Source organism: Oncorhynchus gorbuscha, linkage group LG12, assembly GCF_021184085.1.
Source record: "Oncorhynchus gorbuscha isolate QuinsamMale2020 ecotype Even-year linkage group LG12, OgorEven_v1.0, whole genome shotgun sequence".
In the NCBI taxonomy this organism is placed as follows: Eukaryota; Metazoa; Chordata; class Actinopteri; order Salmoniformes; family Salmonidae; genus Oncorhynchus; species Oncorhynchus gorbuscha.
The window spans coordinates 3,223,837-3,241,147 of NC_060184.1; the positions used below are offsets into that span (position 1 = coordinate 3,223,837).

The window sequence follows — 17,311 nt, forward strand, 5'->3', positions numbered from 1 at the left end:
CAGGAATGAGACACGTTCTGTCTCCTAGAGATGAACGTACTTTGGTGTGAAATGTGTAAATCAATCCCAGAACAACAGCAAAGGACCTTGTGAAGATACTGGAGGAAACGGGTACAAAAGTATCTATATCCACAGTAAAACGAGTCATTTATCGACATAACCTGAAAGGCCGCTCAGCAAGGAAGACACTGCTCCAAAACTGCCATTAAAAAAGCCAGACTACGGTTTGCAACTGCACATGGGGACAAAGATCGTACTTTTTAGAGAAATGTCCTCTGGTCTGATGAAACAAAAATAGAACTGTTAGCCATAATGACTATTGTTATGTTTGGAGGAAAAAGGGGGAGGCTTGCAAGCCGAAGAACACCATCCCAACCGTGAAGCACAGGGGTGGCAGCATAATGTTATGGGGGTGATTTACTGCAGGAGGGACTGGTCCACTTCAAACTAGAAAGCATCATGAGGAAAGAAAATGTGGAAATATTGAAGCAACATCTAGACATTAGTCAGGAAGTTAAAGCTTGGTCGCAAATGAGTCTTCCAAATGGACAATGACCCCAAGCATACTTCCAAAGTTGTGGCAAAATTGCTTAAGGACAACAAAGTCAAGGTATTGGAGTGGCCATCACAAAGCCCTGATCTCAATCCTATAGAACATTTGTGGGCAGAACTGAAAAACCGTGTGCCAGCAAGAAGGCCTACAAACCTGACTCAGTTACACCAGCTCTGTCAGGAGGAATGGGCCAAAATTCACCCAACTTATTGTGGAAGGCTACCTGAAACGTTAACCCAAGTTAAACAATTGAAAGGCAATGCTAACAAATCCTAATTGAGTATGTAAACTTCTGACCCACTGGGAATGTGATGAAATAAATAAAAGCTGAAATAAATCACTCTACTATTATTCTAACATTTCACATTCGTAAAATAAAGTGGTGATCCTAACTGACCTTAGACAGGGAATGTTTACTAGGATTAAATGTCAGGAATTGTGAAAAACTAAGTTTAAATGTATTTGGCTAAGGTGTATGTAAACTTCTGACTTCAACTGTACATGCCTAAAGAAAATAATGTACTTTTTACTCCTTACATTTTCCACAACACCCAAAAATACTCATTACATTTTGAATGGTTAGCAGGACAGGAAAATGGTCCAATTCACACACTAATCAAAGAGAACATCTCTGGTCATCCCTACTGCCTCTGATCTGGAGGACTCACTAAACAGAGAACATCCCTGGTCATCCCTACTGCCTCTGATCTGGAGGACTCACTAAACAGAGAACATCCCTGGTCATCCCTACTGCCTCTGATCTGGAGGACTCACTAAGCTTTGTTTGTAAATGATGTCTGAGTGTTGGAGCACCCTTGGCTATCTGTAAATTAAAAATGTAAAAAGCAAATATTGCCGTCTGATTTGCTTAATATAAGGAATTTGAAGCATTTCATTATTTTACTTTTGAAACTTAAGTATATTTAAAAACCAAATACTTTGACGTTTACTCAAGTAGTATTTTACTGACTTTTACTTGAGTCATTTTCTATTAAGGTATCTTTACTTTTTACACCACTAGTCACATCCTGTTTCTCTCTGTCCCCTCGTGTGCATCTACAGCCAATGTTTACACCTACAGCCAATGTTTACACCTACAGCCAATGTTTACACCTACAGCCAATGCTTTTAAATCCATGACGGGGAGTGTACACTTCAGGAGATATGTTGAGAATTAGGATGCAGCCGTAGTGTACACTTCAGGAGATGTGTTGTAGAATTAGGATGCAGCCATAGTGTACACTTCAGGAGATGTGTTGTAGAATTAGGATGCAGCCATAGTGTACACTTCAGGAGATGTGTTGTAGAATTAGGATGCAGCCATACGGGGGCAGTTCTGCTGTGTTCCCAGTTCAGGTGTCCCCTGTGAGAACAGCCATGCCGGCTCCTGAGGGCCCCAGTTTCACCAGTAGAAGGATCTGGTGAGGAAAGTGGCTGCTGAGCCGAGCCAGCTGCCAGAGGTGTTGTCCTTGGCTGCGGTACGGGACACGGCGCGGTCCGTCTCGCTCTCGGGACTCTCGTCCTCTGGGAGGTAGTCTGGTATTGATACGTTCTCCTCCCTCACATTACCACCACACACACTGAGGGGGAGCAGGACCTGGGAGGAGAGAAGAGGAGGGAGGAGAGAAGAGGGAGGAGAGAAGAGAGAAGGGGAGGGAGGAGAAGAGAGAAGGGGAGGGAGGAGAAGAGAGAAGGGGAGGGGAGAGAAGGGGAGGGAGGAGAAGAGAGAAGGGGAAGGAGGAGAAGAGAGAAGGAGGAGAAGAGAGAAGGGGAAGGAGGAGAAGAGAGAAGGGGAGAAGAGAGAAGGGGAGAAGAGAGAAGGGGAGGGAGGAGAAGAGAGAAGGGGAGGGGAGAGAGAGGGGAGGGAGGAGAAGAGAGAAGGGGAAGGAGGAGAAGAGAGAAGGAGGAGAAGAGAGAAGGGAGGGAGGAGAAGAGAGAAGGGGAGAAGAGAGAAGGGGAGAAGAGAGAAGGGGAGAAGAGAGAAGGGGAGAAGAGAGAAGGGGAGAAGAGAGAAGGGGAGAAGAGAGAAGGGGAGGGAGGAGAGAGAGAAGGGGAGGGGAGAGAGAGGGGAGGGAGAAGAGAGAAGGGAAGGAGGAGAAGAGAGAAGGGGAGAAGAGAGAAGGGGAGGGAGGAGAAGAGAGAAGGGGAGGGGAGAGAGAGGGGAGGGAGGAGAAGAGAGAAGGGGAAGGAGGAGAAGAGAGAAGGGGAGAAGAGAGAAGGGGAGGGAGGAGAAGAGAGAAGGGGAGGGAGGAGAAGAGAGAAGAGGAGGAAGGAGAAGAGAGAAGAGGAGGGAGGAGAAGAGAGAAGGGAGGGAGGAGACGAGAGAAGGGGAGGGAGGAGAAGAGAGAAGAGGAGGGAGGAGAAGAGAGAAGAGGAGGGAGGAGAAGAGAGAAGGGAGGGAGGAGAAGAGAGAAGGGGAGGGAGGAGAAGAGAGAAGGGGAAGGAGGAGAGAAGGGGAAGGAGGAGAGAAGGGGAAGGAGGAGAAGAGAGAAGGAGAAGAGAGAAGGGGAAGGAGGAGAAGAGAGAAGGGGAAGGAGGAGAGAAGGGGAGGGAGGAGAAGAGAGAAGGGGAAGGAGGAGAGAAGGGGAAGGAGGAGAGAAGGGGAAGGAGGAGAAGAGAGAAGGAGAAGAGAGAAGGGGAGAAGAGAGAAGGAGGAGGGAGGAGAAGAGAGAAGGGGAGGGAGGAGAAGATAGTAGGGAGGAGAGGAGAGAAGTGAGGGAGGAGAGAGGGGAGGAGAGAAGAGGCACACAGAAATTAACATGGAAGCTCAGGCCATTGTTCTTTCATTCTTTCCTGAGCCAAGTGTCTCACCTCATCCCCAACTTCATTCCTCACCACCTGTTGGGCTGACAGCACCTTGGTAGCAGCGATGGCCGACGCCAGACTCTACAGGGAGAGATGGACACTATTAAATTACAACACTTTAACCAATGGGCTAATCTGTGTGTGTAGCTCTGTAGGCAGGGGTGTGTGTGTGTGTAAGAGAGACAGACAGAGAGAGACACAGACAGACAGAGACACACAGACGGAGAGAGACACACAGACGGAGAGAGACACACAGACGGAGAGAGACACAGACGGAGAGAGACACACAGACGGAGAGAGACACAGACGGAGAGACACACAGACGGAGAGAGACACACAGACGGAGAGACACACAGACGGAGAGACACACAGACGGAGAGACACACAGACGGAGAGACACACAGACGGAGAGACACAGACGGAGAGACACAGACGGAGAGACACAGACGGAGAGAGACAGGGAGAGAGACACAGACGGAGAGACAGACAGAGACACACAGACGGAGAGACACACACAGACGGAGAGACACACACAGACGGAGAGACACAGACGGAGAGAGACACACAGACGGAGAGACACACACAGACGGAGAGACACACACAGACGGAGAGAGACAGGGAGAGAGACACAGACGGAGAGAGACACACAGACGGAGAGACACAGACGGAGAGAGAGACACAGACGGAGAGACACAGACGGAGAGAGACAGGGAGAGAGACAGACGGAGAGAGACAGGGAGAGAGACACAGACGGAGAGAGACACACAGACGGAGAGACACAGACGGAGAGAGACACACAGACGGAGAGACACAGACGGAGAGAGACAGACGGAGAGAGACAGACGGAGAGAGACAGACGGAGAGAGACAGACGGAGAGAGACAGACGGAGAGAGACAGACTGAGAGAGACAGGGAGAGAGACAGGGAGAGAGACACAGACGGAGAGAGACACAGACGGAGAGAGACAGGGAGAGAGACAGACGGAGAGGGACAGGGAGAGAGACACAGACGGAGAGAAACAGGGAGAGAGACACAGACGGAGAGACACAGGGAGAGAGACACAGACGGAGAGACACAGACGGAGAGACACAGACGGAGAGAGACAGACGGAGAGAGACACAGACGGAGAGAGACACAGACGGAGAGAGACAGGGAGAGAGACAGACGGAGAGGGACAGGGAGAGAGACACAGACGGAGAGAAACAGGGAGAGAGACACAGACGGAGAGACACAGGGAGAGAGACACAGACGGAGAGACACAGGCGGAGAGAGACACAGGCAGAGAGAGACACAGGCGGAGAGACAGGCGGAGAGACACAGGCGGAGAGACACAGGCGGAGAGACACAGGCGGAGAGACACAGGCGGAGAGAGACAGACGGAGAGACACAGACGGAGAGACACAGACGGAGAGACACAGACGGAGAGACACAGACGGAGAGACACAGACGGAGAGAGACAGACGGATAGAGACAGACAGAGAGAGAGAGTCAGATGGAGTTACTTCAGTGGGCAGGTCAGAGCGGATGCGAACGGTGCATCTCTTAGAAGCCATCTGGAAGGTGAAGCTGATCACTCCTTTCACCTTCAGCAGAGCCTCCTCACACACACCTCGCTGGGCCTGGACAACACACAGTCAGTTGGTGTACAGCAGGGTTTCCGGAAGCCGGTAAACCATGGCTTTTATAGCTGATAAACTACATGAAAATCCAATAAATAAAATTGTTGCCGGACAAATTGTCTGGGAGAAGAAAAGTCCACTGCAAAATAATGATTTTTTAAATTGATGGAAATACCCGTCGACGTCAAAGGCAAATATACTTTTCATAAGATAATAAATCCTTGGATATTAGTGTTGGTTGTGTTTCTATTCCTACTCACACAGAGGACAGAGGTTCTCATAAGGTACTTCAGCTAAGTGTACCCTGACTGGCCAGAAGACAGAGGTCTTCAGCTAAGTGTACCCTGACTGGCCAGAAGACAGAGGTCTTCAGCTAACTGGCCAGAAGACAGAGGTCTTCAGCTAAGTGTACCCTGACTGGCCAGAAGACAGAGGTCTTCAGCTAACTGGCAAGAAGACAGAGGTCTTCAGCTAACTGGCCAGAAGACAGAGGGCTTCAGCTAACTGGCCAGAAGACAGAGGGCTTCAGCTAACTGGCCAGAAGACAGAGGTCTTCAGCTAACTGGCCAGAAGACAGAGGTCTTCAGCTAACTGGCCAGAAGACAGAGGTCTTCAGCTAACTGGCCAGAAGACAGAGGTCTTCAGCTAACTGGCCAGAAGACAGAGGTCTTCAGCTAACTGGCCAGAAGACAGAGGCCTTCAGCTAACTGGCCAGAAGACAGAGGTCTTCAGCTAACTGGCCAGAAGACAGAGGCCTTCAGCTAACTGGCCAGAAGACAGAGGTCTTCAGCTAACTGGCCAGAAGACAGAGGTCTTCAGCTAACTGGCCAGAAGACAGAGGCCTTCAGCTAAGTGAACCCTGACTGGCCAGAAGACAGAGGTCTTCAGCTAAGTGTACCCTAACTGGCCAGAAGACAGAGGTCTTCAGCTAACTGGCCAGAAGACAGAGGCCTTCAGCTAAGTGAACCCTGACTGGCCAGAAGACAGAGGTCTTCAGCTAAGTGTACCCTAACTGGCCAGAAGACAGAGGCCTTCAGCTAACTGGCCAGAAGACAGAGGTCTTCAGCTAACTGGCCAGAAGACAGAGGTCTTCAGCTAACTGGCCAGAAGACAGAGGTCTTCAGCTAACTGGCCAGAAGACAGAGGCCTTCAGCTAACTGGCCAGAAGACAGAGGTCTTCAGCTAACTGGCCAGAAGACAGAGGCCTTCAGCTAAGTGAACCCTGACTGGCCAGAAGACAGAGGTCTTCAGCTAAGTGTACCCTAACTGGCCAGAAGACAGAGGCCTTCAGCTAACTGGCCAGAAGACAGAGGTCTTCAGCTAACTGGCCAGAAGACAGAGGTCTTCAGCTAACTGGCCAGAAGACAGAGGTCTTCAGCTAACTGGCCAGAAGACAGAGGCCTTCAGCTAACTGGCCAGAAGACAGAGGTCTTCAGCTAACTGGCCAGAAGACAGAGGCCTTCAGCTAACTGGCCAGAAGACAGAGGTCTTCAGCTAACTGGCCAGAAGACAGAGGTCTTCAGCTAACTGGCCAGAAGACAGAGGTCTTCAGCTAACTGGCCAGAAGAGAGAGGTCTTCAGCTAACTGGCCAGAAGACAGAGGCCTTCAGCTAACTGGCCAGAAGACAGAGGCCTTCAGCTAACTGGCCAGAAGACAGAGGCCTTCAGCTAACTGGCCAGAAGACAGAGGCCTTCAGCTAACTGGCCAGAAGACAGAGGTCTTCAGCTAACTGGCCAGAAGACAGAGGCCTTCAGCTAACTGGCCAGAAGACAGAGGTCTTCAGCTAACTGGCCAGAAGACAGAGGTCTTCAGCTAACTGGCCAGAAGACAGAGGCCTTCAGCTAACTGGCCAGAAGACAGAGGTCTTCAGCTAACTGGCCAGAAGACAGAGGTCTTCAGCTAACTGGCCAGAAGACAGAGGCCTTCAGCTAACTGGCCAGAAGACAGAGGTCTTCAGCTAACTGGCCAGAAGACAGAGGTCTTCAGCTAACTGGCCAGAAGACAGAGGTCTTCAGCTAAGTGAACCCTGACTGGCCAGAAGACAGAGGTCTTCAGCTAAGTGAACCCTGACTGGCCAGAAGACATAGGTCTTCAGCTAAGTGAACCCTGACTGGCCAGAAGACATAGGTCTTCAGCTAAGTGAACCCTGACTGGCCAGAAGACAGAGGTCTTCAGCTAAGTGAACCCTGACTGGCCAGAAGACAGAGGTCTTCAGCTAAGTGAACCCTGACTGGCCAGAAGACAGAGGTCTTCAGCTAAGTGAACCCTGACTGGCCAGAAGACAGAGGTCTTCAGCTAAGTGAACCCTGACTGGCCAGAAGACAGAGGTCTTCAGCTAAGTGAACCCTGACTGGCCAGAAGACAGAGGTCTTCAGCTAAGTGAACCCTGACTGGCCAGAAGACAGAGGTCTTCAGCTAAGTGAACCCTGACTGGCCAGAAGACAGAGGTCTTCAGCTAAGTGTACCCTGACTGGGAAAAACTGGAAAAAGCTGTTGATAATCCCTGTTTCCAGTAAGGCCTCTGAGAGGGGATTCTTTCTCCAAAACAGAGTAAAGATGGCCTCAAGATCGCTCCTTGACGACAAAGTAACGAGGCTGATGTGCATCAAGCTGCTTCAAGGAAATGGACAGTTTTGACTACCCAGCAGCAGCGGCAGCTCACTTTTACCAGGCCAAGATCTGCTACAAACGCAAGTAAATTAGAGGCAAATGATTGTGTTTGTCAGGCACATTCCTAGCATTTCTGCTGCCGCACTAGGCCGGATATACACACTCCACCCGTGTCATGTATAGTATAAAGATTTGGAATGGATTTGTAGACAGAAGTCATGTGTATCATAGTCAATTAGTGCATTTCAGTTGAGCTTATTCAGTAGCACTTGGAAACAACACTGTTGCCAACTACACACATCAGAAAGATACAATGCTGCAATCACTAGTCAGCCCACTGTCTATAGTAGGAGACAGTTATCAATCACTAGTCAGCCCACTGTCTATAGTAGGAGACAGTTATCAATCACTAGTCAGCCCACTGTCTATAGTAGGACACAGTTATCAATCACTAGTCAGCCCACTGTCTCTAGTAGGACACAGTTATCAATCACTAGTCAGCCCACTGTCTATTGTAGGACACAGTTATCAATCACTAGTCAGCCCACTGTCTATTGTAGGACACAGTTATCAATCACTAGTCAGCCCACTGTCTATAGTGGGACAGTTATCAATCACTAGTCAGCCCACTGTCTATAGTAGGAGACAGTTATCAATCACTAGTCAGCCCACTGTCTATAGTAGGAGACAGTTATCAATCACTAGTCAGCCCACTGTCTATAGTAGGAGACAGTTATCAATCACTAGTCAGCCCACTGTCTATAGTGGGACAGTTATCAATCACTAGTCAGCTCACTGTCTATAGTAGGAAACAGTTATCAATCACTAGTCAGCTCACTGTCTATAGCCCACTGTCTATAGTAGGAAACAGTTATCAATCACTAGTCAGCTCACTGTCTATAGCCCACTGTCTATAGTAGGAAACAGTTATCAATCACTAGTCAGCTCACTGTCTATAGCCCACTGTCTATAGTAGGAAACAGTTATCAATCACTAGTCAGCCCACTGTCTATAGTAGGAGACAGTTATCAATCACTAGTCAGCCCACTGTCTATAGTAGGAGACAGTTATCAATCACAAGTCAGCCCACTGTCTATAGTGGGACAGTTATCAATCACTAGTCAGCCCACTGTCTATAGTAGGAGACAGTTATCAATCACTAGTCAGCCCACTGTCTATAGTAGGAGACAGTTATCAATCACTAGTCAGCCCACTGTCTATAGTAGGAGACAGTTATCAATCACTAGTCAGCCCACTGTCTATAGTGGGACAGTTATCAATCACTAGTCAGCCCACTGTCTATAGTAGGAAACAGTTATCAATCACTAGTCAGCTCACTGTCTATAGTAGGAGACAGTTATCAATCACTAGTCAGCCCACTGTCTATAGTAGGAGACAGTTATCAATCACTAGTCAGCCCACTGTCTATAGTAGGAAACAGTTATCAATCACTAGTCAGCTCACTGTCTATAGTAGGAGACAGTTATCAATCACTAGTCAGCCCACTGTCTATAGTAGGAGACAGTTATCAATCACTAGTCAGCCCACTGTCTATAGTAGGAGACAGTTATCAATCACTAGTCAGCCCACTGTCTATAGTAGGAGACAGTTATCAATCACTAGTCAGCCCATTGTCTATAGTGGGACAGTTATCAATCACTAGTCAGCCCACTGTCTATAGTAGGAAACAGTTATCAATCACTAGTCAGCTCACTGTCTATAGCCCACTGTCTATAGTAGGAAACAGTTATCAATCACTAGTCAGCTCACTGTCTATAGCCCACTGTCTATAGTAGGAGACAGTTATCAATCACTCGTCAGCCCACTGTCTATAGTAGGAGACAGTTATCAATCACTAGTCAGCCCACTGTCTATAGTGGGACAGTTATCAATCACTAGTCAGCCCACTGTCTATAGTAGGAGACAGTTATCAATCACTAGTCAGCTCACTGTCTATAGCCCACTGTCTATAGTAGGAAACAGTTATCAATCACTAGTCAGCTCACTGTCTATAGACAGTTATCAATCACTAGTCAGCCCACTGTCTATAGTAGGAGACAGTTATCAATCACCAGTCAGCCCGCTGTCTATAGTAGGAGACAGAGTGGTTATCAGAGTGTATATCAAAATTGACAGGTCGGGGGACTCCTGTTTGGAGCTCCACTCACACAAAACATTTGATTGGTTTGATAAGTAACAATACGTCACTAGTTTCTATTTCGACTCCACCACTAGACCCCTTTTTAGCATATTTCTACCTTCCTCCAGGCTTTCCTGACTTAAGCCTGGCTTCTGAGGATATGCATGTAGTGAGCTGTGTGTATATATACAGTTGAAGTCGGAAGTTTAAATAACCCTTAGCCAAATACATTTAAACTCAGTTTTTCACAATTCCTGAGATTTAATTCTAGTACAAATCCCCTTTTAGGGTTTTAGGTCAGGTAGGATCACTACTTTTGTTCTTTGGCTTGTAAGCCTCCCCCTTTTTCCTCCAAACATAACAATAGTCATTATGGCTAAACAGTTCTATTTTTGTTTCATCAGACCAGAGGACATTTCTCTAAAAAGTAAGGTCTTTGTCCCCATGTGCAGTTGCAAACCGTAGTCTGGCTTTTTTACGGCGGTTTTGGAGCAGTTGCTTCCTTACTGAGCGGCCTTTCAGGTTATGTCGATAAATGACTCGTTTTACTGTGGATATAGATACTTTTGTACCTGTTTCCTCCAGTATCTTCACAAGGTCCTTTGCTGTTGTTCTGGGATTGATTTACACTTTTCACACCAAAGTACGTTCATTTCTAGGAGACAGAACGCGTCTCCTTCCTGAGCGGTATGATGGCTGCGTGGTCCCATGGGGTTTATACTTGCGTACTATTGTTTGTTCAGATGAATGTGGTTCCTTCAGGCGTTTGGAAATTGCTCCCAAGGATGAACCAGATTTGTGGAGGTCTACAATTTTTTTTCTGAGGTCTTGGCTGATTTCTTTTGATTTTCCCATGATGTCAAACAGAGGCACTGAGTTTGAAGGTAGGCCTTGAAATTCATCCACAGGTACACCCCCAATTGACTCAAATTATGTCAATTAGCCTATCAGAAGCTTCTAAATCCATGACATCATTTTCTGGGCTTTTCCAAGCTGTTTAAAGGCACTGTCAACTTAGTGTTTGTAAACTTTTGACCCTCTGGAATTGTGATAAGTAAAATATTCTGTCTGTTAACAATTGTTGGAAAAATTACTTGTTATGCACAAAGTAGATGTCCTAACCGACTTGCCAAAACTATAGTTTGTTAACAAGAAATTTGTGGAGTGGTTGAAAAACTAGTTTTAATGACATATTTACATTACATTTAAGTCATTTAGCAGACGCTCCTATCCAGAGCGACTTACAAATTGGTGCATTCACCTTATGACATCCAGTGGAACAGCCACTTTACAATAGTGCATCTAAATCTTTTAAGGGAGGGGGGTGAGAAGGATTACTTTATCCTATCCTAGGTATTCCTAAGTGTAAGTAAACGTCCAACTTCAACTGTATGTATATATAGAGTAGACTGTCATCATGGCAAAGGGTGGCTACTTTGAAGAATCGAAAACATATTTAGATTTATTTAACAATTTTTTTGGTTACTACATGATTCCATATGTGTTATTTCATCGTTTTGATGTCTTCACTATTATTCTACAATGTAGAAAATAGTCAAAATAAAGAAAAACCCTGGAAGGAGTAGGTGCGTTTCAAACTTTTGACTGCTACGGTATATATACACTCACAGTGCTGTCCAGGCCTTGGATGTGCAGAGTGACAGACTTGTTCTTCCCTTTGGAGGAGTTGAGGAAGAACTGGGGTTTGTTTCTCCTCCTCTCTTTCTCTGGGCTGGGCGGGGCTGGGGTGGGCGGGGCACTCAGGATTCCATACACCTCCCGCGACAGGGTATTGATGTCATCACACAAACCACTCCTACAAGAGACAGGGCCAGGATGTCAGATGACCTGGCTATATACAGGGAGTACCAGGTAATAACATGGCTATATACAGGAAGTACCAGGTAATAACATGGCTATAGACAGGGAGTACCAGGTAATAACATGGCTATAGACAGGGAGTACCAGGTAATAACATGGCTATATACAGGGAGTACCAGGTAATAACATGGCTATATACAGGGAGTACCAGGTAATAACATGGCTATATACAGGGAGTACCAGGTAATAACATGGCTATATACAGGGAGTACCAGGTAATAACATGGCTATATACAGGGAGTACCAGGTAATAACATGGCTATATACAGGGAGTACCAGGTAATAACATGGCTATATACAGGGAGTACCAGGTAATAACATGGCTATATACAGGGAGTACCAGGTAATAACATGGATATATACAGGGAGTACCAGGTAATAACATGGCTATAGACAGGGAGTACCAGGTAATAACATGGCTATATACAGGGTGTACCAGGTAATAACATGGCTATATACAGGGAGTACCAGGTAATAACATGGCTATAGACAGGGAGTACCAGGTAATAACATGGCTATATACAGGGAGTACCAGTACCGAGCTGATGTGCAGGGGTACGAGGTAATTGAGGTAGCTATGTACATATAGGTAGGGTTAAAGTTACTAGGCAACAGGATAGATAAGACAATAGCAGCAGCGTATGTTATATGTGTGTGTGTGTTGTCAGTGTAAGTATGTGTGAGTGTGTAGAGTCAGTGCCAGAGAGTTGATACAAAAAGAGACAGGACCAAGAGAGGAGTAGGATTCATTGAAAACATTCATTTGCCCAGTTGATTGATGCACATTGTTGCAATTCACAATGTTGCAATTCACAATCGTGATGCCGAAGCCATAGGTACAGTTTTTTTACACACACACACAGTTAAACAGGGACCTGAGAGAGTGGACTGACCTCTCCATCAGGGTCACCAGGCTGACCATCATGCCCAGTTCATTCTTCATAGTGGTGACGTTCAGGGGCCACTCTGCCAGGTAGCGCATAGTCTTGAGAGGAGAGATTACAAATCAGAAAGAGACACTACTACATCCTGTTCCCAAGTTTCAGGGGATGTTGAGTGTCACTGTCATGTTGGCATTGTTTTTGAATGTGTATTGTCTGGTTAGATTTAGCCTCGGTCATCCAGGCTTCCTTTCCTCAACGAGACAAGACTTGGAAGGATGACCAGCGTGAGACAATTATATTAGAAGGAACTGCTTTGTATACTGTGTTTGTTTTTTTTACAGTTTCCAACTAGCTTTACTATAATGTAAACAAATACAGCTCATTCTGCAGCTGTAACCTATTAGTCATATAGTGATTTATGGGATCTCTGTTTTTGTCTGTTCTATTCTTGCTTGTTTGTCATTGTGGTTTCTGTAGCTAGGGGGCCAGTAGCAGGTTAAACCGACCTGCAGGGTGGCGAACAGCACTTGCGGGTCCTGGTGGTCCAGGAAGAGAACCAGACCGGGGAGACAGCCCTGGTCCTGGACTATTGCCTCCCGGTTCTGGGGCTCCGACGCCAGGTCCCGGAGCTGGGTCACCACAGACAGAGCATCCATCATCTTAGTTAATCTAACTTACCGAGTCTCTGCAGGCAGAGAAAGGTGCAGTGAGATAAGATGTATAATTAGACACAGTAGATGTATTGAAAAGGCCAGGTGGGTGATGCTAAAATACACACTCTCTCTTGTCACTGCCTTGCTTGGCCTCACTAATGATACTGTGTATGTCGAGCTAGGCTAACGTTATCTAGGGTTTGTTGCTACCCAGCTAAGCTAACGTTATCTAGGGTTTGTTGCTAACCAGCTAAGCTAACGTTATCTAGGGTTTGTTGCTACCCAGCTAAGCTAACGTTATCTAGGGTTTGTTGCTAACCAGCTAAGCTAACGTTATCTAGGGTTTGTTGCTAACCAGCTAGGCTAACGTTATCTAGGGTTTGTTGCTACCCAGCTAAGCTAACGTTATCTAGGGTTTGTTGCTACCCAGTTAAGCTAACGTTATCTAGGGTTTGTTGCTACCCAGTTAAGCTAACGTTATCTAGGGTTTGTTGTTACCCAGCCAGCTAAGCTAACGTTATCTAGGGTTTGTTGCTACCCAGCTAACGTTATCTAGGGTTTGTTTCTACCCAGCTAAGCTAACGTTATCTAGGGTTTGTTTCTACCCAGCTAAGCTAACGTTATCTAGGGTTTGTTGCTACCCAGCTAAGCTAACGTTATCTAGGGTTTGTTGCTACCCAGCTAAGCTAACGTTATCTAGGGTTTGTTGCTACCCAGCTAAGCTAACGTTATCTAGGGTTTGTTGCTACCCAGCTAAGCTAACGTTATCTAGGGTTTGTTGCTACCCAGCTAAGCTAACGTTATCTAGGGTTTGTTGCTACCCAGCTAGGCTAACGTTATCTAGGGTTTGTTGCTACCCAGCTAGGCTAACGTTATCTAGGGTTTGTTGCTACCGAGCTAGGCTAAACGTAAAATACGTAAAAACGACGAAAAAATACATACAATGAATGAATTGAGTAGTCAATGTCATGAAACACATATCTATATAGATTAGCAAAACAAGTTCGTTAACTCAGCTAGCTAATAACTTATTTGGCTGAAAACTAACTTCACTTATATCCAGATGTTTTTTTGTTGTTGTTGAAAGTATGGTAAGTTAGTTTGCAACTTTTCTTTTTACATCAATATATATTTTGATCAACTATTACAAATTCCGTTAAAAGTCAGTAACTAAAACCGCCAAGATTTGAAACGTCTTACCGCGAGACAAACCGGCTCGTGCACACAGACAAAACAACGATTTTGTGGAAAGGGGGAAGCCTCATTCGTCGAACAGCTTCTGTCACGTTGCATGGTGAGCCCTTCTGATTGGCGTATATTTTTTTTATTCCAATTGAAATGTCCAATCACGGCACGTTTTGCTGAGCACGGGCTATTTCAGTTCGCCTGGAGAATTTTATTTCACGATTTCTTTGCTACGTTTTGGTCACATTTCTAAATTAACCATGTGGTAAGAGAAGATGATCAACCTTATTCATAGTATACCGTTTATACATCTAATATTTGCCAATATTGAGTCCATACTAGCTAACTAGTTTATCAGTCTACCTACCGCCATCTGATAAATGTGTTTTGATGATGCAGTGTTTTAGAATACTGCAATTAGGCGAATTTGTTTTGCATGGGCCGGTACCCCGGTTCAGTGGCGATAATATTTAAGGAGCAATATAATGGCCTAAAATGTATTAACTCCGCCCACCCATGGCACCGGGACATGCAAAACGAACTAGAATTGTCAATGGAGTGGTCTGAAATGTATTAACTCCGCCCACCCATGGCACCGCAACATGGAAAACGAACTCGCGCGATGCTTCAGTCGTCACCTTTTTTATTTGATTATTAAAGTATATTTTGTGCAAGATTTTAAAGTTAATTTATTTTACTTTATTTGATATACAAAATGTGTGAGTGAGCAACCAAGCGTTCTTCCATTCAATTTCAGTAATATATGCATTCCAGAGGAATTTCCCTCTAGGAGGGATCTTGTTGGAGTTATTATAAGTTATTTTATTAATGTGTTATTACATTTCTTATCCAGCAGGGGGCAACCTTCTAACAAATTGTGCATCTATCTTGACATGTTCTCAAAAATCATTCATTTAGTAGTTTAATTTAGTAAATCCTGGAGGTATTGTTTTGGATATAGTATCACATTCTGTATAATGTATTGGGAAGTTGTGCTTCTAAGAACTTTCTCTAAGAGAGTAGATTTTCTTGTTTATCAAATAATTGAAGCACAAATATAATATTTCTTTCAAACCACTTCGGGAAGAACAAAGACTTGTTTTTAACAACAATATCTTTGTTGTTCCACATAAGTGTTTTGTGTTGGGAGAAGTTATGGACGCAATATAGTTTCCAGGCTACAAGGTCTTGTTCATTAAATTGGGACAGTTTGATAGGTAATTCTGATGGAGAATATAACACAATTTACTAAAAAAAATATGACAGGGAATGAAGTGCCATAAAGATTCAGAGTTAAGCATATTTTTTTATCCAGTTTACTTTAAAGTTATTGTTGATATCAATGAACTCTACTACTTCTATCCCACCATCAGCTCTATGGTTTGATATCACAGACTTCTTCAATTTGTGTTGTATATCACACTAGAGACAGTTATTAACGAGGTAGACAAAACGCGACAGACAGTTAAAACCCTTCCAAGAATAGAGAGGTCACACTAGAGACAGTTATTAACGAGGTAGACAAAACGCGACAGACAGTTAAAACCCTTCCAAGAATAGAGAGGTCACACTAGAGACAGTTATTAACGAGGTAGACAAAACGCGACAGACAGTTAAAACCCTTCCAAGAATAGAGAGGTCACACTAGAGACAGTTATTAACGAGGTAGACAAAACGCGACAGACAGTTAAAACCCTTCCAAGAATAGAGAGGTCACACTAGAGACAGTTATTAACGAGGTAGACAAAACGCGACAGACAGTTAAAACCCTTCCAAGAATAGAGAGGTCACACTAGAGACAGTTATTAACGAGGTAGACAAAACGCGACAGACAGTTAAAACCCTTCCAAGAATAGAGAGGTCACACTAGAGACAGTTATTAACGAGGTAGACAAAACGCGACAGACAGTTAAAACCCTTCCAAGAATAGAGAGGTCACACTAGAGACAGTTATTAACGAGGTAGACAAAACGCGACAGACAGTTAAAACCCTTCCAAGAATAGAGAGATCACACTAGAGACAGTTATTAACGAGGTAGACAAAACGCGACAGACAGTTAAAACCCTTCCAAGAATAGAGAGGTCACACTAGAGACAGTTATTAACGAGGTAGACAAAACGCGACAGACAGTTAAAACCCTTCCAAGAATAGAGAGGTCACACTAGAGACAGTTATTAACGAGGTAGACAAAACGCGACAGACAGTTAAAACCCTTCCAAGAATAGAGAGGTCACACTAGAGACAGTTATTAACGAGGTAGACAAAACGCGACAGACAGTTAAAACCCTTCCAAGAATAGAGAGGTCACACTAGAGACAGTTATTAACGAGGTAGACAAAACGCGACAGACAGTTAAAACCCTTCCAAGAATAGAGAGGTCACACTAGAGACAGTTATTAACGAGGTAGACAAAACGCGACAGACAGTTAAAACCCTTCCAAGAATAGAGAGGTCACACTAGAGACAGTTATTAACGAGGTAGACAAAACGCGACAGACAGTTAAAACCCTTCCAAGAATAGAGAGGTCACACTAGAGACAGTTATTAACGAGGTAGACAAAACGCGACAGACAGTTAAAACCCTTCCAAGAATAGAGAGGTCACACTAGAGACAGTTATTAACGAGACAAAACGTAGAATAGAGAGGTCAAAGACAGTTATTAACGACAGACAGTTAAAACCCTTCCAAGAATAGAGAGGTCATACTAGAGACAGTTATTAACGAGGTAGACAAAACGCGACAGACAGTTAAAACCCTTCCAAGAATAGAGAGGTCACACTAGAGACAGTTATTAACGAGGTAGACAAAACGCGACAGACAGTTAAAACCCTTCCAAGAATAGAGAGGTCACACTAGAGACAGTTATTAACGAGGTAGACAAAACGCGACAGACAGTTAAAACCCTTCCAAGAATAGAGAGGTCACACTAGAGACAGTTATTAACGAGGTAGACAAAACGCGACAGACAGTTAAAACCC

General features: G+C 45.1%; 1 protein-coding gene across 5 annotated transcripts; it reads right to left on the reverse strand.

Moving 5' to 3' along the window:
• Positions 1–1,475: 1,475 nt before the first annotated feature.
• Positions 1,476–14,745, reverse strand: armc1l (armadillo repeat containing 1, like). 5 transcript variants are annotated; one of them, XM_046291000.1, is made up of 7 exons: positions 14,699–14,745; positions 13,000–13,178; positions 12,503–12,594; positions 11,358–11,544; positions 4,861–4,977; positions 3,365–3,439; positions 1,476–2,150 (listed from the first exon to the last, which is right to left on the reverse strand). In XM_046291000.1, exons 2-7 carry the CDS (start codon positions 13,150–13,152, stop codon positions 1,956–1,958), a joined length of 819 nt encoding a protein of 272 aa, XP_046146956.1. In that variant the 5' UTR covers positions 13,153–13,178; positions 14,699–14,745; the 3' UTR covers positions 1,476–1,955. The 5 variants fall into 5 exon arrangements, with proteins under 5 accessions (XP_046146956.1, XP_046146953.1, XP_046146955.1 ...); XM_046290997.1 differs by lacking the exon at positions 14,699–14,745 and adding an exon at positions 14,347–14,565 and having other exon boundaries at positions 13,000–13,122; XM_046290999.1 differs by lacking the exon at positions 14,699–14,745 and adding an exon at positions 14,347–14,500.
• Between the last annotated feature and the right edge of the window lie 2,566 nt (positions 14,746–17,311).

Excerpts from the sequence above, each read along its gene's own strand:
- armc1l (XM_046290997.1), bottom strand. The coding sequence starts at position 14,439 with ATGCAACGTGACAGAAGCTGTTCGACGAATGAGGCTTCCCCCTTTCCA. Across the intron at positions 11,545-12,502 it reads CTGGTGACCCTGATGGAGAG|GAGTGGTTTGTGTGATGACA; the intron begins GTCAGTCCACTC and ends TGTCTCTTGTAG. Across the intron at positions 2,151-3,364 it reads GGAATGAAGTTGGGGATGAG|GTCCTGCTCCCCCTCAGTGT; the intron begins GTGAGACACTTG and ends CTCTCCTCCCAG.